Source organism: Crocodylus siamensis, chromosome 4, assembly GCF_052110815.1.
Source record: "Crocodylus siamensis isolate JL-2025a chromosome 4, ASM5211081v1, whole genome shotgun sequence".
Taxonomy (NCBI): Eukaryota; Metazoa; Chordata; order Crocodylia; family Crocodylidae; genus Crocodylus; species Crocodylus siamensis.
Window position 1 is genome coordinate 18633730 of NC_143398.1, and position 27467 is coordinate 18661196.

The 27467-nt window shown below is 39.7% G+C and overlaps 1 protein-coding gene across 4 annotated transcripts in view; it reads left to right on the top strand.

Annotated features, from left to right (window-relative positions):
- CACNA2D1 (calcium voltage-gated channel auxiliary subunit alpha2delta 1) overlaps window positions 1-27467 on the top strand; it is a 653615-nt gene that overhangs the window by 479473 nt on the left and 146675 nt on the right. For all 4 annotated transcript variants that reach the window (XM_090041889.1, XM_090041890.1, XM_090041891.1 and 1 more), the window contains exons 8-10: window positions 3564-3636; window positions 4529-4579; window positions 5978-6077. In XM_090041889.1, the coding sequence (XP_089898015.1) occupies window positions 3564-3636; window positions 4529-4579; window positions 5978-6077 (224 nt within the window). The remainder of the gene's footprint in view (window positions 1-3563; window positions 3637-4528; window positions 4580-5977; window positions 6078-27467) is intronic.

Genomic DNA, 27467 nt, shown 5'->3' on the forward strand with positions numbered 1-27467 from the left:
GGACAGCCCCAGGGAGGCCATGCTATGGGCCTGGTGTATGCCAGAGAGTGAAGGGCTGCCTTGCTTCTATGGCTGGGCAACAGTGGGCTATGCCTGCCATAGCCAAAGCTCCCAGGCTGTGGGTGGGGATGGGTACAATTCTTATGCCACCTCTTAAGTCAGTATCCAGGGTGAGTGCCCCTCTCATCCCTCTCCAGTTATGCTGGTTAATTGCACAATTACCTTGAGACCAGCTATATGTGCAAAGCAGCTATCACACCAAAAAAAGCTATAAAGTTAGTCCTCAAAAATGTGTACTTACTTTATAGCTGCTTAATTTGCATGTTTAGCAGGGTCTCCGCTGTGGCTGAGAGCCCGTAGCTGTAGGCTCCTAGCTGAGGAGTGCACCTTGAGAACCAGGGCTGTTAGTCCTACAACTGCTGGGGACTCTCAGCCCCAGCAGCTATGGACTCTGGGTCCTGGCAACGCCCCACAGCTGTTGGGACCCAAATCCCACAGTGGTGGATGCTGGGTCCCCACAGCGTGCCTCCCAGTTCTGGGACCCAACTTTTGTCCTACCAGCTACAATTTCCCAGCCCCAGGTGTGCATGAAGCCCCTGGGGCAGGCAGATTGTTGCTGCAGCAATCTCCCAGCCCCAGGGGTACATGAACCTGCCCCAGGGTATTCACGCCCCACTAAGTCTGGGTATTCATGCCCCACAGTGTTTTCATGCCCCACACGTGTCTTCCAGCTAAGGGGACTCCCAGCCATAAAAGCTTGCTCCTTGCTGGTGCAGGGGGAGCTTGGGATCAGGTGTGATTGGATCTAATGTCACACCTCCTGCCATACACGTGTGGCCTGGCAGAAGACACAATTGTGTGACTCGTGCATTACATCCCCTTGTGCCTTTACCTGCCTGTGTAGAGGGGGCCTAAAAGGCCTGAAGCTTGGATATATTTAGCTCATGTAACTACTTGATTCAAGCACACAGTATGTACCTTGGGATCAGGTAATTGTTTTGCCAAGTGGGGACTGATATATTTAAAGCAAATAATTTCTAAATATTATCTACAGACCCACTGATTTATAGTGGTCTTCACATGGAGTTGTACTCATTTGCTAATGGACTTAATATTCCAGAAGTTTCTCCTGAATATCCAGAATTTGATTTGGGGCGGGGGGAGAAAAAACCCAAAATAACTCAGCATTTTTAAATGAAATATTGGATGTATTACTGTTGGACTCCTAGCTGGTATATGTTGTTGGGCTTCATGGAGCTAACGATCACTTATACCAGCTGAGGATTTGGACCAACAGCCATCTTAAATTAAAGATGGGTGAACTTCTCCACTGTTATAGCAAGAGCACTTGATGAAATTTAGTACCATCTTTCAACTTCTGAGTTGCCATTAATTTAACATAGCATTGCACATAGCAATTAAAGTCAGACCTGTCTTTTGTCTGAGATAAGAAAGGCCATTTAAGATGATATTTTTTCTCCAATTATCTGAGCAAATTGCTCTGGGCAATTATAACTGCAATGATGTAAGGAACAATATTTTAAAAGATGTTTAGAAGTCATCTTAATGGTACACCCTGGAACAAATCCAAATTGAGCCATTTAAATAATTTCAATTATCTTTTTTTCCTAGACTTTCCTGTGCAGTATTGCTTGAGTGGGAGGGCTTTTTAATGAAAGTTTTAATTGGGTGACATGGGAAGGGGGCTATAACTTTGCACATTAGTACTGTTTCATTTTGGCTGTGTTTTGAATTACATTCTGTATGCACATCTAGAGAACACAGTTCAAATAAACCTGAATGATTAAATTAAATATGCATTTCTTAAGTCTCAGGGAGAGTGTTTCAAGCAAGAATTTTTAGATCAGATTTTAATACATGAATTAGTCTTTATAGACCACAAGAGTAATGGGTCTATCAATTCACAAAATATAAAAAATTAAGGTAGATGTAATTAAGTAAACAGAAATTTTTAGTCCATCCAGTGCATCATAATGAAATGATGTTGTCCCATATGCTTAATCTGTATATTTTATGCTACCAATCTACTGAGCAATTTGTCTCAGTCTATTCAATTCTTAGAAATTGTTCCTTGTAGACCTGGAAATTTCAATGTCACATATATTTTAAACGTGGAAAGGACTTTTAAATCAGGCTGTCCAAGCATATTAATTTTGCTCAAATTAAAGGATTTGTGGGTATGGTAGGGTATGCATGTGAACCCCCATGCATGCCCCCCCCCCAGAGGTAGTCGGTGCTCGTCCCCACCCCCGGCCCGCAACAGCTCAGATCCTGTGCGCCCTGAGTCACCTCTCTGCCATCGTCAACAGTACACAGTCCCAACCCTGCCCTGCGCCCACCCCGGACTCACCCCTACCAGAACGGATCAGTGGGAACCCAGGTACAGCTCCACCCTGGCCTGCCCTGCACCTGCTCCTCACCACCATGGTGCATCATGGGGCATTCTGCCATCCTTGGGCATGCAGCAAGGCTGGGGCAAAAGGTGGGGTGCTTTCCCCAGCCCATGCTGAGCAACAGCTTCTGTCCCACACTGCTGCTGCTAAGCTTAGAGCAGGGGCAGGGCACGTGGGGTTTAGGCTGTGCAGTGCAGATCCCCGCCAGTCCCGCAGAGCTGGGGCCAGTACTGGTGGCAGCTGGAAGGAGCAGCCACCACGTGGGCTGCCTAGAAAGGCAGTCCAGCCACGGAGCTGCCCGAGCCCCGCTGCATCCCCAGGTGGTGGTAGGATGTGCCATGGCTGGACTGTGCCTGGGCCAGGCGGGACCAAGGGTCCTGCTGCGGACCGTATTTTGACCATCCCTGATTTTGGGGGATGATTACTTGGATCAGCTCATCTCGTATTTTGTTGTGTGTATATTATATTGTTCGCTTTACTTTTAATGCTTTTTATAATTATTCATTAAGAATGTTCTTCCCTACTCTCCTCCTTCCCTATCCTGCTCCCCAGTTTGATGTCTGACAAGTCTGCCCTAGTCTCCCTAGCCTAGTTATACCTCTATTAGACCCACATTTCTCAGTGAATGAGTCTGTAGGTTTGCAGCTTACAATATTGATACTTTCACTGCATGTTGTTTTCAGGAAAAGAGTTGCTTTCTCTGCATGTCTATTCCATACTTTGAATGAAAACTTGCTAAAGCCAATAGAGAAGTTGCAATGGGCTTCAGATCAAACTTGCATTCCTATAGATCAGAATAATAAAATAGTTTGTAATAAAATATCAAATTGTTCTCGTCCCAAAAGAACATAGATGAAATTTTGACTCCATTATAGTTGATGCCAATCCCATTAATTACAATAAGGCAAGAAATGTGCTTATTAAACCTATTTTAATAAACAAAAATACATTGTGGAAGTAGAGAACCTTCTAACTACATGCCACATGTTAGAGTTTATATGGTGGTAATAAGGTGATATTGACATATCATATTTTAAAGGTTTAAAAAAGGAATTTACCATTCTTTATTCAGTTAATATATATTATACTAATATAAGCACAATGTATCTGGTTTTGTTTTATTTTTTTTTTCTTTTTTATTATTATTAGCCTCTCCATGGGTAGTTAAAAGTCGATCTCAAAACAACAAGATAGACCTCTATGATGTTCGCAGAAGACCATGGTAAGTTTCCTGTAGAGAAGAGAAGCATATGAAGTTGTTAGCTTTCTGTATGTTCTGTGAAAACACAAGGGAAAAATGAAAATATGAATTAAACTGTGCACAAAATCCTGTTCTGAAAAGTAACTGTTGAGAATAGAAATCTTCATTTTAATATATTTTCCTTGTCTTTATAAACTCGATTTCACTTTCTGGGGAGGTAGCATTTGTACAGGACCATACTGCTTTACAAGAAGGCCTTGTCTTTATGAGAAATGGAATGGAATGAAAGCAAGACAATTAGACACTTCCATTGAAGGCAACAAACCAAGTCTGAACTAGGATGATCAGACTACATTATTTTTTGTCTTAAATTGCTTTCAACTGAACTATTGTCTTCTCTTAAATTATTTATATAGTCCTGAGTAGTCAATACAAGAATCAGCAAAATTTCCAGTGCAATAGAAGTTCTCTAAAAATGCTCTTATTTAACACTGATACTCTCTATTTTTCCCATTAGGTCGTAGTGCATAATGCTTATGCATTTGTACTAGCTGAATATATTATTCTCCTGAGGGACTGATGGAATAATTCACCTGTCATCAGAATATCTTTAGCTCTCAAATTCTATTCACCTTTTTTAGTAATTGACATATGAAAATGGTGATTTTCTTTTTTACATCCTACCTCCAGGCCTGCCTTTTGCTATTGAATCTTGCTTTATCCAGGTGAAGAAATAATAAGAGGAAAAAAATGTCATGGTATAAGAGTTTCCTATCCAGATAGAATAGGGAATAAAAGGATTTCTTTGGTCCAGCTAGACATAGGTTTAGAGGTTAGTAGTTCTTTAGATCAAGTGTTGGGGTAACATTTTCAAATCCTTACCTTTTGTTCTCCTGTAATTTATTTATTTTAGGTACATCCAAGGAGCTGCATCCCCCAAAGACATGCTTATTTTAGTCGATGCGTAAGTACTAAAAGACTTGGATATATGGAGGGATAAGAAGCATTTGTCACCTTTTGAACAAAGGCTGTGTTGAAGGAGAGCTGAATTTAGAAGCTAAGAAAAAGCCCATCTTGAAAGACACATGAATTGGTGTCAAAAAAATGTTTTCAATTTTACGTGTTTTTTAATCAATTTGATATTATTATAATTTCAAAGTGTCAATCGCTTAAGCAAACAGTTTAATATTTCATAGGTGAATATCTGTGTTGTAAAACAGCAAAGAAATGACTGAAAGGAACTGGATTTGTTATAATGAGGGAGGAGGGCTTATGTAGTTTTGTAACGTATTCCAGCTCTTTATGATCTCTGTGCTACTAAAAAGCTTTCAGTCTACCCTCATGAAAGTTGACAATATGTTCATTCCTAATCTGTCAAAATAGATATTTCAATGTAAAAATATAGTCTAGTTATTTTAGACCAGTTTTTGACTGCAGAGGCAAATTAAAAGACCAGAGGAGTTGACATTTAATCAAAACAGGCATATTTTAGAATATATAGCTTTGTATATTTTTCTTTATTGGTCTGTTATTCAAATTGAGCTGTTTACAGTGATATTAATGAATACAGGTGTAAAAATGGCATGACAGATTTACATTCCCCATTCCCCATTGTATAGTCTAAATCAATGCCTGTTTGGTATTTTACTACAATTTATTCCACACAGTATGAAGCCTAAAGGAAGGAATTCTTAAAAAAATATATCTCTCTGTGCTCATGTCAAGACATCCTTTGTTAAGCTAATGTCAAGGGGCTAAAAGACCCGCTGAGCTTGATGCATCTCACAGATTGCTTTGTACTGGAAAAAAATAAAAAATCTATTCATTGGTTTTTGCACTCAGTGGGAGAGATTGCATTGGATGCTTTTAAACTCAGCCAAATACTTCTATATCAGAAATGTGTTTAAACAGCATTTGCAATTCCCGCAATTTGAGCTTTGCCCTAAAGCAAACAAGGTGCCCTTTTAGATCCCTGAAAATTTAAAGCACTAAATGAATGCCAGAGAGTAGAAGAATATTTAAGGAACACATAACTTGAATGTGATTAAACTCTTAAAGCAAAGATGAAATGAAAATGAGAAATCAGTTCAATCAGTAGGACTCTTGTGCTAAAAAGGTTCCTTCTGAGCCACAAAGTTACGGCATTGGGTTCTACGTTTGGAACATTTTCTTTTCGTAACAATTGCTGCTATTACAGAGTAGTAAGATCTGGGCCTGAGTAAGTATTTCAAGAGCAATCTTCAATATAAAAGCACAAAATATGGGAACAGGTTTATATGATCAAGTTCCTTTGTATATTTTCAGTGTGTCTAATCAAATTAATTAAATCTGATATTTGTTTTTGTGGTTGTCTGCTATACAGGAGTGGAAGTGTTAGCGGACTGACACTGAAACTGATCCGAACCTCCGTCATTGAGATGCTAGAAACTTTATCTGATGATGACTTTGTGAATGTAGTTTCAGTGAGTATCAATTCTTTCAGTAACTAGCACTGGCAGGCTACCTGCAACATATTTGGAGACTGAACTGTATCTTAGGCGTGGACCCATGGCGATACCAAACTGCCAAATCTGATATAAAGTATTTTATATTGTACAAACATAATTAAATAAATGAAAAACAATGAAGCATTCATATACATGGATTTGAAATTAGGAGTTGGTTGCAATCACAGCACCATTAATTTACCATGGTCTAAACGAAGCTATTTACCCTGTAATAATTTCTTGGTCTTTATTAAAAATATTTTTTTTCTTCTGTAAATGCTGATTCCACTGAGATCAGTGGTAATTAGCAGCCTTTATAGTGCAATATATGAGAGAGTCTCCCTGGAGATAGAACACTAATACAAGAATAAGAGGATAGCTTCTTCACTGCCCTTCACATAGTGTAGTCATGTACACTCGCACATAATGGGCTGAACTGCGTGTTGGTGTATAGTTACATGAAGTTAATTAGTTATTGGTCTGGAAAAGGGGTGAATAGTGAGGTGTCAGTATTTGCTTTAACTAAAATAATGTCATATTTAAGACTGGAGAAGGCTACACTGAGACCTAATCATGCAAAGTGAATAGACAGCTAGTCAGAAGAAGAAATAAAGAGTTCATAAATACAAAATTAATACACTTTGGACTGAACATAATTGGAATGATTTGCATATTACACTAACTACATCCATTCAGGAAAAGGACTTGGGTCATTTTGGAAAGCTCAGTCAAGACCTCTGCCTATTGTGCAGCAGCGTTCAGACAAGCAGAATATATTAGGATGCATAAGGAATGGCATGGAGAATAAAAGAAAAAATATCTAGAAAAAAGAGAAAATATTTATGCCATTTATACCCCTACATCAAATGGGCATTATGTGTATTCATTAAGCATGCTGCATGCCTTTCTCTTAAAAAAATAACAAAACAAAAAAACCCACCCCACTTCCCTAAAACCCAGAAACATTTATTCTTATCTTTGACGTTTTCCTAATGCTATAGATTCAGGGAATATTAGACTTCAGAATAGGCAGGGTTTATTTGAATTAGCACTGATTTTCTAGGGGTTTAATAAGGCAGGTTCAGAATGAAGTGAAGGGGAAATAGATAATTTTGTTTTTAAAAGGTAGTGTGTGTGTGGAGGCGGGTGTTCTTAATTTCCACTCTGAAACCTTGAATACCATAGCTTAGCCTGGAGCATTTTCTTTTTTAATGTCTGAATTATAAAGCTTTGAATATAGAGATTTAGAACGGAAACACTGTCAGATCCGTAACGCCAAGAGACAGTATGTGTGGTGAGTAACTCTGCGATGATTTTGGAGACAATTTTCAACTTCTACTGATGTGCTGTAACCAGCCTGCAGGAAGAAAGTCCTCAAATGACACTGTCAAAAATCTCTTTGAACACCATTTACTGTTTCATCTTTTAGCTGTCAGTCTAGTTAGACCTCTCTTGTAGTAGTAGAGAAGGAGCCTTTAATGGAAGTGGCATTTCCTGTCTTCAAATTTTTAATAGTGGATAAAGTCTTCTTTGGTCTGAGCTACAGTGAGGAAGGGGAAAACACACTGTGAGCTCCGTTGTTTGTTAAAACACAAGAAGCTTTTCAATAATAAAATAGGAATGCATGGCTTAGTGAATTGACATCCGTCCTGAAGTCTCATTTACTTAAGAGAAAAGAGATGCTTAGCTGATAGAAATCTACTTAGTTAGTAATGGTAACTTTGAGTTTATAGCATCGTATACTGTTTAAGGATCTGGCTTCCCAAGAATCACTTTTTCTTATAGTTGATTAGATATTCTCTGACAAGCACTTTTAGAGTCTCGCTGGTCTAAGAGCTCCAGATTATGCAGGTGCATTAAAGGTAGCTTATCCTTGATTCGCTCTGTCTGGCAGACTGGAAAGCAAGCCTTTCTGTAATTGTTCAGTTGGTTTTAGGCAAAGCTGATTTAGGAGAAAGTGAACAGAGAGACTAAAATGATTCTTTTCCTCATTGCTTTGCAATATATCTGAGGAGGGGGCTGTACAGGTACTTGCAGCTCAGCCTGAAAAATATGTGGTAAAGTTTCTCCAATAAAGTTTCTCACAACCTCTCTAGAGTAAGAAACGTTATGATTTCTTATGTTTCCTGCCTGGCCGTGATAGAAAACTACTTCAAGTTCTCTGTTGACCTGGACCACTTACTGTATTGTGTTTCAGCCATAAGCTAATAAAAAGGAATAGCAAATGCATTTGGCATGTACAGCTTGTGAGGATCTCAAAGTCTGACTTGTGCTTGTGTGACTCATTACTTAAGTAATTTTGAATGACAAACACGCTTCACTGTGAATAGCGTTCTCATCCATAAGCGTACAAAACCTTAACTGCACCTGACACTCCCAGAATGCCTCCGGAAGCATGCATGTATACATTAGCTTTCATATACAAAATGAGATTCATGTTGTCTGTTTTTTTCCATGAACTTTATAAAATATAAAGTAGCTAATTGTTCCTACTGTGGATAAAAACCTTTAGAATACTTAGAAGTGAAACCTTCTCACCTTACTCAAGTGACCTAGGTAAGCAGGATTCAGCACTGCATGAAAATGCAGACTGCTTCAAAGGGGATTCAAAACCTTTTGAATGCTTATACTGTAAATTGTGGAGTTGAGTTGTAACCCACTCTATTTGAGCATGCTTTTTTGGCACTAACTGTTTAGTGCTTTTGTGGCAATGTTAGTGTTAACTTTAGTTCATTTTTTAAGTCAAAGATGTGTTTGTCCCGAAGCATTCACCCTGGGGGCAGGCAAGTCCCACAGGTATGTCCATAACAGAACCTGGCAGCAATAACCATTTTTACATAATCCAGTTTAGGTCATTTGATGGGGTGGTACATTTTAGTGTTTTAAAATATTACTGGCAGGATATTGTATCTAACTTGTGTTTTTAAACATTTCAAATTCTATTCTGACTTGAAATTATGAGGAAAGATTAGGGTGTCAGTTATGACTTCTTTATGTGACAAGAGAACGGGATATATGTGCTATGGTGTTTCAAATGATTTCACTGCTGTAAGGCTTTCTTTAGGTTATGGAATTAGAAAAATAAAGTAACCTTGAGACATTTTGTTTTAGGGGTTTTTTTACTTGCTTAATTTTGTTTAATGTATTTATAACCCAACCAAATCCCCAAGGTCAAATCAAGCACCAGCAGCAACATATCATGTAAAGGAGAGATTATAATTACATGCTTAACCATAAAGTTTGGTTTATATATAAGCATTCTTTGTATGCAGCTCACTCAATGCAAAATTAACAATAACTACGCTGGTTTTTATTATTTGATTTTACTTTTTTTAAAAAACTCTCAGCACTCAAATTCTTTATTTTGTGTGAAACAAAAGATAAAACTACCAAAATATTGAAAAAATAGCACACATTGTTTTAAATTGCATACGAGATTTCAGTGCAGGGAAAACTCTTAGCATACATGAAGCCTCAAACTAATTTTCTGTTAAGTATTGAATTCATCACTTTTTCTCTTAAAGTCCTTTTATTTCTCTCTAATCCTACTGTGACTTAATTCTTTTGATTTTATGCTTGGCAAATGAAATGATTCTGATGTGAATGAATGCTGCTATGCTTATGAAAGGCCATCTTCAGCACAGTGATAACAAGGTTAAAAATCTTGTATCATCTCTCCAAAATACAAAAAAAAAATGTTTTAATGCAAAAAATCATGTAATGTAATTTCATGTAATGATCCCTAGTATTTCTTCAGAATATTTTGTCTTGAAACATCCTGCGTATCAAACATTGTTGGCTAATAATGATAATAATATTAAAAAATATCTAAGTGGTAGCACTTTTAATTTGACACAATATTAGCATATAAACTTTAGTAATTGTAGATTACCTTAATTTCTTCTTTCCCTTCTGAATACCTTCACCAAGAAAACAAGTGTTTTGTGCCCTGATACATGTAATAACCTCAGCAACGTTTAGTAATAAGGTGTTGTTTTAAACACAGTGCTGTTCAACAACTAACCTCAGCCACTACGCTGTCCCCTAAAACCCATATGTGTAGTGATTTGTGCCTGCACCTGAAAGACTGGAATGTAAAATCACGTCAGTCATTTCTGTGAAATGATAGTATGATTTAATCAAGCGTGCCAGAAATCCTGGGGAACAACAAGCTTAAAAGTGAATGTGCTAAACTATTTCAGCCCTACGTGTTTAACATAGCCCTTGCATTCATTTTCAGGGACAAAGGGCTGTACAGGCTATTTAAGCCATGTATAGTCTGCCAGGGGTTGATATGTCATAATTCCCTCTGGGATTTGCATTTCTGCTATCTGAAGTGTGGTCCTTTGTTACAGAAAAGCTACCTGCTGTTAGAAAGAGCTTAAATGTATGAGTAATACAGCTGTTTTCCCACTAATCCAGTTATATGCTTTGATAGCAGTAAGTGGTAGATGATAGGGGCAGCAATTCAATCCCAGCATGCTATGATTTAGCGACTTGGTTTCAGATGTTGACACAGAGTGTAATTTGTTTATGATTGTGGGTAGGCTGAGGTTTCTGGAGAAATGTATTTCAAGTTCAGATCTGTAGGTGAAAAAAAGGCACTGAAGAAAAACACTAACTGGTAGCAGCTGATACATTAGAGGCCAGAAGCTGTAGGGCTACTTAGAATCACTTAACCTTTTAAAAATTCAGCCCTATATTGACTGTTTAGAAACCAGAAATTAAATAGTCTGCATGTGTTAGGGATAATAGACTCATACTCTGGGAGATTTTAAAAGCTCATATCTGGTGATTGTGCCGATCCTGAATGTGGTTTGGAGATATGCAAGAGGCAGATTCTAGGGGGAATTAATACTGAACCATACATCAGCCAAACAGGTTATTGGCTGGGATCACCATCGAGTGCCAAAGATGTTAGACCTCAGCTCCCACTGAATTTTAATTGAAGTTTGACAATTTCTTTTGATCCTTTTGAAAATTCCCATCATAGTGTCTTCGGAGGAAGGAGGAATAGGTAACGTGCTATAAACAGTGATGCTCTGGAGCTGCTAGAGATTATGATTTTGAAAAAAAAAAAATGGTCAGAACTCCCCCCACCAACTTCCCTCCAGAGAAACAGATTTGGATGGTCTGAAGCACTTTTTAAAGGGCGTTTGAATACTCCAGCTTTTTCTGCCCCAGACTTGAAATTTTCCTTTAAATATATTGGTTTCTGTTTAAAAATGACATTTCCTTTTGAAAATACTTTCATATCATGTTAAAAATGTTTTTAAAAAGTAAGAAAAATGACACCTGAAATGAGCCTGTAATTTTGAAACAAAGAAAAGAGGTGGTTCTCAAAGTAAAAAAGAGGAAATGGAGGAAGTTTCTGGAGAGATGCAGACAGGATGTGTAGAGAGAGCATTCAGGAGGAAAGGTTTAAGAATGGGTCATGGAAACACAATTCCATGAGCAGCCATGCAGGCGAGAAGTCAGTGGACCATATTCAGACCCTAAGCACCAGCTTAGGGTCTAAAAGGAATGAATGAATCTTCATTTAACTGAATTCTAAATAGCATTGCAAGTCCTCTTGTACCAAATACAAATTGCACACAAAAGCTGCTCCCTGGGATGAAACTGATAATTCAGACCTCATCCAGTGCCTATTTCCCATTTACTTTAATAAGTGCTGGATCTGGTGTTGGATCAGAGCCCTTATATTTACCTTAGGAGCTATAAATAACAGAAAATTAAATACACTAATTTCCATTGCAGCACAGGGGCATTTCTTTGTTGTTCACCACATGCTCAATGTTTTTAGAAACATTTAAACTGCTAGATGCATCTTCTGGAGGCTTTTTAATATTCAAATGTCCTTATTTTCCCATTTTAATGTATCAAAAGTCTCAAAATGTATCTGTTCTGTTGGATCATTTGGTTTTTAACAATTACCTGCAGAACCAATCTGGAAATTGTATGTATAGCTATGAAACACAGACACACACAGGTGTGTCTCTATATACACATATAACATGTATAGATGTATTAGGTATATTAAAATAAATAAAATACATATATACCTAGGTATATGCAGTACATACATACATTAAATATATGTATACACATATAGCATGCATTTGTGTATATATATGCATATGTATTTAATATTTCGTGTGTGTGTATGTGTATACACACACACATATATTAAATATATTTACATACCATATTTACTTGAATACAAGACAAGGTGTTTCTCTCCCAATTAATATGGGGAAAAAAGCCCTTCATCTTAATTCACATACAAGAAGCCTCATTAAATGCATTGTCTATCATTAAACTACCGCCAAAAACAGCATGTGCTCATTAGTAGGAACCAACTATGAAGTTGTTAAAATGCAGCCAACATAGCTATAAAACCTGTGGGCCATATTGGATAAGCATACTATTGGGAACCCTTTTTTTTTTTTTTTTCCTGGTCCGGGTGTTCCCTCCATGGAGAGCTGGCAATACCAGGACAGCACTGGGAGGACTAGAACCAACCCTGACACCACCTTCTTGGTGCCAAAAATGCTTGAACTTAGCCAAAAGGCTAAGATTTTTTTTCTTTTTTGGAAATTTTTTTTCATATTCCAGGTCTAATTAGCTACATCAGTTCCAAATCCTCTCCACTGAGCAAAACTCAATCATTCAAACACCATATGTGGCGCTACAACCAGCAAGTATCCTCTACCCCAGGCATTTCAGTTTGGGGCTCCAGATACTCCCAAATCCATTTGGCAGGGTTCCTGCATGCAGGCACAAGCCTGGAGGTCTTGGGGTTTAGATGCCCCCAAGTTTCACTTGCTCTTAGGTAGCAGCTACAAGAAAAAGCTAGGGAGGAGTCCTCCATTTTCAGAAGGTAGGTGTGTAGCCGAGATCCTCCTACTGGGAGCTGCCAACTGGGAGTCTGCACCAGACTCTTGTAAGGTGCCCTGTCCACACTGGACCCAGGTGCACCCTCTAATACAGGGCGCCATTCAATCCATCTGTCAGGGCAACAAACAAGTGCAATGACCACACTTGATCTTAAACCAGAAGAGGTTGAGATTATGATGGGAGCCCAGGAAACATTAGTGTAGCCCATCTGAGTAAGGTATATGCTGGTGTCCATTGCACACAGTCCCCCTCTGCCAACTTTTTTTCCAAGTCATGTTGAGCTTCCTCTTCTTACTCCTACAACTGAGATGCATCTTTTTTTCCTATTTCCAGTGGTTCCTGTTTCTTTACCAGCCTTAAATGTCTAGCAAACATCACCAAATGGGGCCTCAGACAGTTCACACAGAATCCCTCTGTTGCCCCCCCCCGCCCTTCAGCCTCTTATTTCATAGATTTCATAGACATCAGGGCTGGAAGGGACCTCGGGAGATCATCGAGTCCAGCCCCCTGCCCAAAGGGCAGGAAGTCAGCTGGGGTCATAGGATCCCAGCAAGATAAGCATCCAATTTACTCTTGAAGGTGTTCAATATAGGTGCTTGAACCACCTCCGCTGGCAGACTGTTCCAGACCTTGGGGCTCGGACAGTAAAGAAATTCTTCCTTATGTCCAGCCTGAAACGGTTTTGCAGGAGTTTGTGACCGTATGTATGATTAGTGTGGCCCGCCTTCCATTATGTGGAGCCAGACTGTGCCATATTTGCATATAACTTTCTGGAGAATCCCAGGACTCACGACAAGAATATTTGATGGATTGTGAGTGGGGAACTAATTAGCACAAGGATACTTTGTGGTGGGTTTCTGGAGTACACACACTTACTGAAGAGTGCTGAGGTGTGAAGTCATCATGGCTTGAAACACTGTTCACTCTGCTGGGGCCCAGTCCAGTGTGCTACATAGGAATCATGAGCTTTTTGGCTTGAAGTTTTTGGAGGTTGGTGGTTGTGCACTTGATTTTCAAGTTGTACTTGTTAAGCTTCTTGGGCTCTTGTGGGCTAGGATTGAGTGTAGGATGTATTTGAAGTCCCAAACTAAAAACTCTGGGATGGAGGATGCTTGCCTGTATATCTGGGGGCATCTGAACCCTAAGACCTGTGTAGGATGCCTGCCAATGGATTTGGAAGTATCTGAAGTCCCAGACGATAGGTCTAGGATGGAGAATGCTTGCTGGTTATAGCACCATACATGGTATTTAGAACAATTGAGTTCTCCCTGCTCAGTTGATATGGTTTTTGGAATGACTGAGTTCTGCTCAATTGATATGAACTGGAACTGATTTGGCTAATTTTGACCTGGAATATCAATTGATCGATCTATAGATAGAGAGAGAGAGATCTATCTATATATATAGATATCTATGTATATAGTCTGTGTGTGTGTGTGTGTGTGTGTGTGTGTGTGTGTGTGTACATACATGCATACACGCACACACAGAGTTTGTATTATATATAAGTAGATTAAAAAGTGCTACTTAAAAGTGTGTTTAGGGAGTTCCTGTACTAAAACTTGCAGCAGTTTCAAAAAAGGTAAAATGTAGCAATTCCAGATGAACTAAGTCAATGGGTATCTGTAGTAATTTGCCAATATTCAAATTACTACAAGTATGTTTATTTCAAGGTCCGTGTTTTAAGATTTGCCCCTCACTTCCATGTGCTCAGGGACAGCAGGATCTGACAGTAAGGATGGGGGAAGGGACTGCAGGAGCAAGAAGATGGTCAGGCACAGGGCAAGGGGATTACCTGATCCCCCAGAATTTTTTTCCCTACTGTAGCAGCAGGAAGGGAAAACATTCAAGGCAAACTTCCAATAATTAGATTCTGTACCTGGAAAATTATCATCTCCTTGGAATGATTGATTTCAGGATTCTGAGGAAAGGAAGGATGGAGAGCAGCAGAATAAGGATCCTGGACTTCAGAAAAGCAGACTTTGATTCACTCAGGGAACTCATGGAAGGCCATACTGAGGGGGAAAGGAGTCCAGGAGACCTGGTTAGTATGGCAGAAAACCAGCTTGGCTTAGAGGGGACACAAAAAGGAGCTAAAACACTAAAAGGAAGCTTACAAGAAGTGGAAACTTGGACAAACAACTAAGGATGAGTAGAAGTATATTGCTCAGGGATGCAGGGGTGAAATCAGGAAGGCCAAAGCACAATTGGAGTTGCAGCTAGCCAGGAATGTGAAGGTAACAGGAAAGGTTTCTACAAGTATGTCAGCAACAAGAGGAAGATCAGGGAAAATGTGGGCCCCTTACTGAATGGGGGAGGCACCCCTAGTGACAGAGGATGCAGAAACGGTAGAACGTCTTTTTTGCCCCAGCCTTCACAATCAAGGTCAGCTCCCAGACTACTGCACCTGGCAACAGTTTGGTGAGGAGGTGAACAGTCAACAGTGGCAAAAGAACAGGTTATGGACTTGTTAGAGGAGCTGGATGTGTACTTTCCATGAGACTGGACACAATGCACACAAGGGTGCTGAGGGACTTAGTCCGTGTAGTTACAGAGCCACTAGCCATTATCTCTGAAATCTCGTAGTGATCAGTAGAGGTCCTGGATGACTGGAAAAGGGCAAATCTAGTGCCCATCTTTAAGAAAGGAAAGAAGGAGGATCTGGGAAACTGAACTGGTTAGCCTCACTTTAATCCCTGGAAAAATTATGGAGTAGGTCCTCGGGGAATCTATTTCTGAGCACTTGGAGGAGAAGGTGATTAGGAACAATCAGCATGGATTCACCTAGGGCAAGTCATACCTTACCAACATAATTGCCTTCTGTGATGAGAAGTCTGCCTCCATGGATGCAGGGAGACTGGTGGATGTGACAGAACTTGACTTGAGCAAGGCTTTACGTATGGCCTCCCATTACATCCTTCCAAGCAAGCTAAGGAAGTTAGAGGTAGATGAATACAATAGAAGGTGGATAGAAATTGGCTGGATTATTGGGCTTAAAGTAATCAATAACTCAATGTCTAGCCTGCAGCTGGTAGCAAGTGCAGTGTCCTTGGTGTCAGTCCTGATCCTGGTTTTATTTAGTGTCTTCATGAACAACTTGGAAGATGGGGTGGATTGCAGATGACCCCAAGCTTGGGGGACTAGTAGATATTCTGGAGGGTAGAGCTAGGATTCAGAAGGTCCCAGACAAATTGGAAGATTGGACCAAAAGAAATCCCGTGAGGTTCAATTAGAACAATGCACTTAGGATAGACTAGTCCCGTGTATTGATATAGGTTAGGGACCAACTGGCTAAGCAGCAGTTCTGCAGAAAAGGACTTGGGGGTTACTCTGGACAGTAAGCTGAATATGTGCCAACAGTGTACCCTTAATGTAAAGAAGACTAACGGCATGCTGGGCTGCATTAGTAGGCTTGCTGCCAGCAGATAGAGGGGGAAATCATTCTTCCCCTCTATTCAGAACTGGTGAGGCCACATCTGGAGTACTGTGTCCAGTTTTGGGCCCTCCACTACAGAAATTATGTAGACAAATTGGAGAAGGGCCAGTAGAGGGCACTGAAAATGGTTAGGGGGCTGAGGCACATGACTTCTGAGGAGGGCCTGAGGAAACTTGGCCTGTTTAGTTTAGAGAAGAGAAGATGGAGTGGGGATTAAATAGCAGCCTTCAACTACCTGAAGGGTGATTCCAAAGAGGATGGAGCTAGACAATTCTCAGTGGTGGCAAATGAGAGAACAAGGAGCAATGGTGTCAAGTTGCAGCATGGGATGACTAGATTAGATATTAGGAAAAACTTTCTTACTAAGAGGGTAGTAAAACACTGGAATAGGTTACCCAGAGTGGTTGTGGACTCTCCATCCTTGAAGGTTTTTAAGACCCAGCTAGACAAAGCCTCAGCTGAGATGATCTAGTCGGGGCTGGTTCTGCTTTGAGCAGGGAGTTGAACTAGATGACCTCCTGAAGTCTCTTGCAACCCTAATTTTCTATGATTCTTTGAATAGCAAAGTAGGAAGGCAGTACAACCCAGATACTTGTATAGATCTAACTTCATTGAGTCACAGAAGAATTGGATCACTGAAAGGCTCAAAGCAGTAGTCTAAAAGTGGTTACCAAGTGAGAGCACCGGGGGCAAATTGGGTGGTAAGAATTTCTGTTGCAAATAGTTCAACAACTTTTACAGAGACTTAGAGCTCAGTCAGTTTAGCTTGTCAAAAAGAGATCAAACAGTTACTTATTATAGTAGATAGCTACGTTTATTTGTTCTGGATTTAAAAAAAGTCTTAAATCCGGTGAATAAAGGAATAATAAGAACCAACTGCTGGAAACTGAAACTGGACCCATTTAACTATGAAAAAGACAATGTTTAAACAGTGAAGGTGCTTATTAATTAAAACAAACATACCAAGAAAATGGGTGTTCATTCTGTTATCTTTCCAAATAGAAATATTTACTGAACATTTTTGAGTTTTTGGTATATTACTGTCTGCATTCAGCCATCCGTTTATACCAGGGATGTAGAAGATAAGGCCTGCAGAACTGTGTCATTTGCCTGGTGGGCTTGGAAATTTGGTGACAGTTAGTCACAGGAGAATTAATTGCCACAGCTCCCAGAATTGGTAGTTAATGATACTGCTGCTCTTCCCACTGCCAAATTTCTGACCTTGTGGGCTGGATCCAGAATGTGGAGCCATGTCATGTGGCCTACGGCTTTACCTATAGCCTGGATATTTGATTGCAGGACAAGCAGTGCCTTCCATGGTTCTGGAAGCTGTGGCAATCAGCATTGCCACTGCTTGCCCCACCATTAGATTTCCAACACTGTGAGCTCTGTGATTTAATCCCACCTGCAACCAGCTTCACCCTCTAGAACGGGCCTGGTGGGGGAGCCCCATGCTACTCGTCTGACCTGTGAGGCTGGATAAGTTTGACAGCCTTAGCTTATACTATTCTTATTTCTTTCATGATTAATATACTTGCTTACCTTCTAGCTGTATCGCCATTGCATTGTATTCATGTGAGAGGGTAAAAGTGTGTGTGTAAATAGAAGTGCATAGAGTAGGACATCAAAAAGAGCTGATCTTTCAGTATTTCTTTGCTTTCCAAGTGATGGACATGTCAGACAGACAGCATCAATGTTTAACTGAAAATATTCTACTTGTCCGCAAAACAGCAATAACATACATTGTTTATCGGGAAGAATGAATGAGACCGGCATTCATAATACTAATTAAAGGTTACAGGAGCTGTGTGAAACAGAAAGGAAATAGCAAGCGTTTAAAAAATCATTTTTAAACATATTGCAGCTATTCAAACTAGTAAGCTATTACTAGGAAATGTGTCAAGCAAAGGAAGGTCCCAAATGAGCAGAAGGGTATATTTCATTAATTCTAGCATATCATTTAAAATGAAGTCTGTACAGCTAAAATAGGACTTAGGAAGCATTTCAGAGATTAAATTATATCATAACCATGCTTGTGCACTGAATTTAAAAAGCTTGTTGGTCCAAAGGTATATGTGATAACCAGGGATCCTGGTTTTCTCTGATTTAAAAAAATCCCCACTTTTTGGTTAAAAAAAAGTAACCCCAAATCACATTTTTATGAGAGTTAAATGAAACACCATTCATATATGCATATATAGTTAGTGGTGTTTTATTTTAATCATGGAAAAATGTGGTTATGGGGTTACTTTTTTTTTAACCAAAAATTGGAGATTTTTTAAATCGGAGAAAACCAGGATCCCTAGTGATAACTTGGAAAACAACCTTATGCACAGAGTTTCTGCAAAAATCCCTTTGGGACTGTGAATCTTTGACCAGTGGTTAGAAAGTCCTGAGAACATTTGTAAAATCCAAGTCATATAGGGAGTTTACAAATTCATATTTTAAACTGGATTTTTCTGCCACTTTCATTAGCTCATTATCTTAACAATTGGATATTAAGGCCTATGTTTTCTGCTGAGTTACAGTGTAGGTCCCCCGGCCTTTATTTTTCTGTAGTGATCTATGCCTAAAATTCTCTCTCAAGTTGCACCTGTCGACTTAGTTAAGATGATATATAAAAATACAAGAATTGTCTGAGTACTTGATTTGTGGCTGCAGCTGAAGAGGGCAGAGCCTATGAATACATTAAGGGAGCAAATTGTGCCTCAAGAAGGCGGGTATCATTTTAGCAAATATATCCCTGAAGGAGCCTATATTTTTAAGGGCAGATTTTAACTTCAGGACTCCATCCTCATGCCCCTGAGGACTCCCTGAAATTGGAAGTCTGTCCTGAACATGAAGAATTGTTTCCAGACCAATTCCAAGCAGTGTCCTAATCAGTGCCAGTGTTCATAAACCATGCAACTGCATAGGCCTCAAATGGACAGGGACTGTCATTCTCATGGCTATGTTTTAATAGCCTTGAAACTCACTAGTACTCAATTTCAGGGCTACCAGTAGCCATCTGTGGAGTACCCAGGACCACATCCTAGATTTTGCTCCCTGAATGTTGATGACCTCCTATATCCTTAAGTTTTTGTCTCATTTGATAGTTGGAATTCTAAGCATTGAACAGCTTCCATAGTCCTCAGTGCGTGACGGTGAATAAATGAAGCTCAGCCTTTTTAATAAAACAGGCAGGATTTTGAAAGTTTCTTTAAATGCTTAACTTCAAGGCCTGCACACTTGTGAACGGCTTGATTAGACCTTTGCTTACATTTTAGAAAATTCTGCTTTTTTTCACATTTCAAGAAAAGTAAGCGTGCAAAGGGAAGACAAATATTAAGTTAGATTTTTTTAAAAATAGAGCGCAGAGGGGAAACAATGTGCTGTCCTCAGAAATAAATCCTTCTGATTTGGCTTTTGGCACAGAGACATGGCATAGAGGCCACGCCATAGATTGCTGTTAAAGAAGAAGTGGGAGCTCTTAGGGTTTGGACAGTACTGTACAGTACCATGAGATGTCCTAAAAAAGTTGTTGTAAAGTAGGGCTTATTTAGCTTATCAACAAACTTGTGCTCCAACCTAGAAAGTTCTGAGCTGCAACCCAGGAAGCACAGGATATAATTTTACCCTCTGGGCTAAATGTTAAGTTTTTCACAGCCAGTGGGAATTTTATGTAATTCTTATTGTAATTTTTGGAGGAAGGATGGACTTCATAGGGCTAAGAAAGATAAGAATTGTCTCCCAGCATTTATTCCTTTCTTAAATATTTCTCTTGTTGTGTCTTTTTAATAACCAAGCAACAAAGATATATTTTGTGACATAATGGCTAAACCTTGTGGCCATATTTTACAATATGTATCTCTCATTGAATCTTCCTTTGGTTTCATTAGAGGTGTACATAAAGCATTTCTGTAAAATATGTGCATTCCAAGCAAGAAACAGTTTTATCATGGAAAGGACAGAACTGAGTATTTTATTCCTACATATTAGAAAATACAGGATGCAAATCCATGTACAAAAGTAACCTTATTTCCACTTCAGGGTATTTCACCTTGAAGTTCTATTACCGTTTAAAATGTGCCAATAAAGAGTTATTTTAAATAATTCTTCCAAAAAGGATGAGGTTTTATAAGTCACTTTACGGCGTGTATATTGGGAACATAAATCATTCCTTAAAGACCTGTTTGCATTGAATACAAACATAAGAAAGAACCATTATTTTTCAATAGCAGGATAAAGCCTTACATAAAATATTATTCCCTGTCTTGTCAGGATTGGAAGCGTCCATTGTTTGATGAATTCTCTCAATTTTTCTAATGCACTGAAATGAATCTGGGAGTAAAATTTCACAAAGTGCTCCCTTACTGTTCTCAAAATGCCCTGGAACACAAATTTATATTAGCTTCTTGCTACTGAAAATACAGATTATGGTTCAGAAAATTGGCCTGATTCTGATTCGGTTCTTCTCAGGATTAACCCTAAAATCCTATTACAGAGCCCACAGCACTAAAAAAAGGAAACACCAAAGCTGGATTTAGTTATAAGGAGAAAGCCTGATGGAATCAGATATATTTCACTACTGCTTATTTAATATGTATAGATACAACTGGGTCACCAAGCTGCTTTAGCCATGAGGGTAGGAGTAGCATAGCAACAAACCTCAGTAGATTGGAAAATCAGCAGCAGTAATATCTGATTAGATCTGCAACATGCTGGCCATATTTTTTTTCAATTTTCAGTATTCCCAGAATGATATTTTGATTTATTCAGATAGGCCTGTTGCAGCATTTTAAACGGATCAGATTCATCCTTGTAGCAGGCCCAGATGTAGGAATTACTGCTTTGTCCAAATGCATCTGAAATTTGGCTCTTGTCAGGTAATTTTTTTAGTCATGAAATGTCATTTAAAGGGGTTCCATTTAGACCTGTCATAAATATTAGCGAACCAACAAAAGTATGTCTGAGAGATGCCAGGGAAGGAGGTCTGGCATCATCTTAGTGGAGACATGCATAAAGTTTGATACAGCATGTGGTAAGAATATTGTTTCATACAGTAACTGGAAGTCAAGAGAGCATTTAGGCAGCATGACGTGGCAGTTCAGGCTTGCATGGTTTTGAGTACAGCAAGTATTGCAGACCTCCATATGCACTCATGGGCAATGAGTGCATTTGTGTTTGTACCGTGTGCACTCTTTGCGGCTGAATAGACTGTCCTCCATCCGCCCTATAATGATGAACCTCCTGTGTTCGAGATAGGAAGACTTCAGTATTTCTTTTTTACTGTCCTTGCTCTTTCAGTCCATCTGGTACACATGAGAAAGTAATTATTTTAAGTTTAATGGGCAATTTAAAGCATTCACAGAAGGTTGTGATTTTTTTTGTGGCATTTTTAAAAGAGAGAGAGCAAACCCCTTGTTTTAAAGTAAAACAGTAGTCTTTGGACTCTAGATCTAGCAAAGTTTTTTACCATAGTGCCACCTACTGCTGAAACCTGAGAAGTATTGTGTAAGTCACTAATTTGTCTTAATTCTGACTAATTTGTAATGCTGCATTTTTCAGCAATGAGACGATTCTGTTCACTATTTCATGTTTTGTGGAAAGGAGTTGCATAGTACCTCTGGCCTCCAGCTTCTTTTTGATGACTTGTGTTCACATGCACTGATCTGATTGGCTGATGTTCGTTACTGCTCAGTGCAGTCATATTCTGTCCTTACTTGTATCAGAAACACCCCAGATACATACTGATAGGTGACCTCAGAGTAAATATATGAAAACATTTTTGCTTTTCAGTCATCTGAAAAAACAATTACAATATATAAGGGAATGCATGGGGTGCACCATTGTGTCTCCCTGTAAAAATCCAGCAGATAGTATAAATCCACTTCTTATATTTAAGATAAATGAGAGAACTCTCTCCACAACCCAAGATAATGCTCTTTATAGTCATTGTTCTTTTGCTGCCATTTCTGATGCCCTAGTGGATGCTGTCTGCTTGTTTTGCTGACAGTACCAATAACGTGCAGTTGAAGGTGATGGACGCTCTAGATCTCAGCCATAAAAAGAGAAACATCAATTTCAATATTAAATGTGTATTTAAATAACCTCCCAAGTTCCACAAAAGAAGGATTAACATTGAATTGCAGATTTAAATCCTTTTTACCCCTCTGTATCCATAGGTATAAAGAGAGAATTTCATATGTACACCAATTTATACATTGTCTGTGAAACCAACGATTTTTCTCTGGTGCTGTATTATTCAGAATGAATTTCATTAGCAATGTATGCTTTTGGAATAAGTCCTAGTTAGAGGAGCTTTATAAGAATTTATGCGTTAAGGTTGTGTGCTATATTTGCCCTTGTGCGTAAAACAGTAAGATAATGAAGATCAAGTTGAAGGGTGGAATTTCCCAGCTGGGAATTTGAGTGTGAGTGGTAAAGGGAGACAGTGCGTTGGGGTGATTTAAGTGGCGTGGGGAAGGAGCCAAGATTCGTAGGTTCTCGTCCCGTCCTTGCTACCGTGTAACCGTAGATGGAACTGCCCCTTTTTGCCTCCGTTTCATCACCAGTGAAATGAGAACAATACTCAGACCTGTTTAATTAGGAAACTGAGAAAAGCCATTCATGTTTGTTAGGTGATTTGAAGCTAGTGGGTGAAAGGCACTGATCCCATGCATGGCTGACCCCATTCTGTGAGGGTCTGAGTACCTTCAGCAGAAGGTAGATTTAACAAAAATGTTCCCTGTGTGTTGTCTGAGAGCAAAACAGAGCTGAGCTGCAGTAGGAGGGAGAGAATTTCGGGGGGGAAATTATGTTAAAATTGATTAGTAAATCCTATGTTTCCTTCCCCACCCTTCCTCTCACTGGTTACAGGTGCAGCTCATCTTATGTGACAACCAGATATTTCTGTGTATTTCCCCGCCACCCCCCAAATGAGCTCAGTCCACTCACTGCCCTTCCTTGACGTTTCTTTACTCTCCATCTGAATCTCTCAATAGTTGCCTCATTTTTTAGCATCTCTACACTCCTTTCTTCCTTCACTTTTCCTGGTCCTCTCTCAGCACACACCTTTCTTGAGTCTGTCATGGCAACTCATTCTCTGCTTGTCATGGTCAGCAAGCTAAGCCACCCGACAAGACATGAAGGAACAAATCATAAGTGGTGCTTTCTCTTCTTCCTAAAAATCTTTTCAATGCTGGTGTTAGGGTAGGGGTTTTTTCTACAATGCTGGAAATTGCTTGTAGTGGAAGGTGAAATAAGGATCTACAGAGGCTTGAAAGAGTGGTGATGAAGATGGTGAGTGCAAAGTGATTTAGTATTTAACTGACGTTCCATCCAACTTTTCCACTTACTTTGTCAACACCCCTTTTTATGAGTGAAAGTACGATGGGAAAAGATATAGGTGACTTGCCTAAGCTCATCAGTTTACTCTTGCTGGACATCTTTGCTTAGGTCAATAAGATTAGGTTACTTAGCCTGCTGAGCTACTTCACATAGGAGCAGAGGTCATGATGGCAGCTTAGCACCAGCTAGCAATGACACCCTGGTCTCCCTAGCTAATGCCACCAGCAGAAACCTGTCTATCCCTGCCCCCTCCCCTTTACTATGAATAGATTTTTAAGTAGTTTTTTTAAGTAATCAGGACCAAGGAGATGGTTTTAAAGGTCCCAGTTGAAAGCTATGAGTAGAGATCATGACTAACTTCTAATCAGTAGGGGAAGCAAAGACATATGTAAACTCAAGCCATTGCATATTTTTGAAGGCTGCCTTCATAATGAGAAGGTCTAATGAAATTTTAAAATTAAAATTAAATTGTCCTGTATGTAAAGCATCTCCAAATCAATAGTGGAGGCAAATGTCTGTGGGCTTTACAGGCCCTGAAGGTCTGTTTTTACATACCATTTCCTTCAGCTTAAACTCAAGAGTAAGCGTTAAACAGTCAAAGAGCCGAAGATGTCACCAGTTCCTAGGATCAGTGTGTAGTAAATGAATGGCTTCTAGTTGTAACATCCGATTGTCCCTTGCAAAAGCCAGGTATTGTTTTAGAAATGACTCATTCAGCCTACAGCAGAACGGAAAAACTTCATTGGAGTCACAATATATATTGACTGAAAAATACATTATACACATGATGATTAAGGGAAATTTAAGGAAACTTGCTTCACTATGGCGACAGACAAGAGAGACAAAGGGAAAGGGCTGTTACCTGACATCAAGAAGATCCACTCCTTTCTTCTGGAACTAGTTGCCATGTCTGCAATCAAACATGCAGATCTCAGAGATTTTTATTTGCATTTTTAAGCATTTTAAAGAGGAATGATTAAATTAGTGCTGTGATATTGCAAATGAGTGTAATAGAAAACCAGCAAGATAAAATATTTCTTACCTTGTCTGAGGGTCCAAATGGTCCTGGATACTCCTGGTATTTATCACATTGTCAGCTGTCTAAAGCATTGAACTATTTTTGTATTGTAAGATAGGAAAGACTACTGAGTTCTAAGGGCAGTCTGGAAGGTTTTACACTTGAGCTGAAATTGTAATGCTTCAATTAGTTCAGTTCTTTAGTTTATTGCAGTTCACATTAATTAAATGTAACCCTGAATTTTGTCCCTCCCTACAGCCATTTTGTCAGTCATTCTTTGACCTTCAGACTCTTGGGTTCATCTCTTGAAGAACAAGTTGATGCTCACTATAGTGACATTTTCCCAAACTGATTGCTTTATTTAATAGAAAACTCTTCCTGTTGGCCTTGTTTACCGTAAGTGTTGATTGACCTATTTCAATCAGCTGGCTGGTAGACATTCTTAATTAAATTTGGAGACTGTTTTGCCTCTGTAATGCATGCGCTCTCTCAAAAAAAGTGCTACTTTGCTCTTCATTTGATGTTGACCATTAGTTACATGTACTTCTCGTACATTTTACTATAAATTCTAAACGCAGTTTATTGCTTTTAAATATATAAGTACCAAATATTAGATATTCCATACATGTTTTTAAAGGCTTGGAATTGTGTGCAGCACCTTCAGCTAGGAAATCTTTTGGAGTCTGAATTTAGTCAAAGTAGGGCCAATGGAGCTAATAAAGAATTTGTCATACTACTAAAAGATGAATGAGATGGTAGAATCTCCATCCTTAGAAGCTTTTAAGAGCAGGTTAGACAGACACATGTCTGGGGTGTTTTAGAGAAGTATGACCCTGCCCTGACCAGAGGTTTGGACTAGTTGACCTACTGAGATTCCATCCATGCCTGTTTTCTGTGATTCTCTCAAGATCATCTTCCTAATTTTCATTAGAGATACTTTTTTTTTTTTTTGGCAGAGCAAACAAAACCAGAGGTTTGAAGATACAGGCTTGAGGTTATCACCCTAATCTTTGATTGTCCTCATAAAAATGAATCATTTAGCTTTACAGACTGTGAAGTTACTATGTGTATTTATACATATATAATCCTTCCTCCAGCAGTGGTTCCCACATATGTATCTTCTGTCATGAATCCAGTGCTTTTCAGAATGTAGATGCACATTAATGCTGTTTTTGCCATATTCACATATGGGCTTGAGTCTCAAACATTTTTGTTGTCTTAGTTAATTATTTTATTTTAGTAGGGACCTCAACTGAGACAGGACCCCATTATTTTAGGAACTGTAGAAATAATTTTCTATAGAAGTAGACAAAAAGGCCTGACAAGACTGCTCACACAGGTCACTTACTGCCTTTTTATGATTTGCCAACCTCTAACTGGATTTTCACCAGCAAAGGAGCTGTAGGGAGGCTGCAGGCGTTTTGCAAGTAGTAGCATGTTTTAACCATGAGAGGCTGGCATGGCACCTGAGCAAAAGAGCCTGGAAGGAGAGCCAGGTGCCAGTTTCATTGGTGACTCAGGAAAAAGATACAGTGCTAGGCATACTACAGGTCAGTCTCAGGTTTCTTCATCTCCTTCACTAGAGGTAGTTGAACTAGGCTGTCCCAAGCCTTTGTTGTCCTTAAGTAGTCCCTCCTAACTTAACCCCATCACTCATCTGCTCCCCTCTGTACCTCTCTAAACAGCAGTTGCCTCAGCACCTTCTACCCCAGAAACCTAATCTGTCTGCTAGCAATCAATCAACTTCTTAGCAGCCACTCTCAGGCATTCTTCTGAACAGCGACCCATCTTCTTGTGTCATTCCCAGGGCAAGTTGCTTAAAGTATAGATAGATGTAAAATATATTTATATAGCTATTTTATATATAAAACATTTCACAAAGAGCAGAACAAACCTGCTGGAATTTTTGCAAAGAAATTGAATTTGGGGAGGTAGAGTTAAGTATCAGAGAGCATTAAAGTTTGCTTTCCAAGGGTATACATATTTTGAGTGTGGCCACAGGACCTCGAATAGTCGTTCTTGTGTGACCTTCACTCTGGTGATAGACGTAAGGCACCTAATGGATTTGTGTCGCAGACTAGGCATATGTCTCCCCCCTCGAGTGCCCCCCCCCCATTCTCACCTGCCATGACTTGTTGTTCCTCAGGAGGTGGGATGGGTCTTCGAGTGTACTCGGTGGCCCATGGTTCGCCCAGCGGTAATTCACGGGGCTCCACCACCCCCACACCCTGGCCTCATGTCTCCTCCGGTGCATTGTCCTTCCATTGGCCTCGTCCCCTCTGGTGGGATAACGCCTCACGGCTTGATGTCTAGATGCCCGTGGCCTATGGCCAAGTTTGCCCATGTGGGCTCACCCCCTCAACCTTCCTTGCCTCCACCCCTTCTTTCGGGGAAACAAAAAAACTTTCCAAGTCTCCTCCTTAGCCCTGTTCCTCGGGGATACCCCACACTTTCCACTCTCCCCCTTCTCACGGGACAACTAAATAAAACGCATTAACAAAACAAAAAATAATGAGCCACTTCCTGATGTGGCTACACCCTGCCCCCTTACTATCCTTCCCCTTGCTCTAGAAGTGGGGGGGGCGCTTTACTCCTCTCCCGTCGTCTCCGGGATTCACTCCCATTCTCCCGTCGGCCCGGCTGGGACTGGCGGTGATACCTGCCCCGACTGTAAACTTCTCGGCGC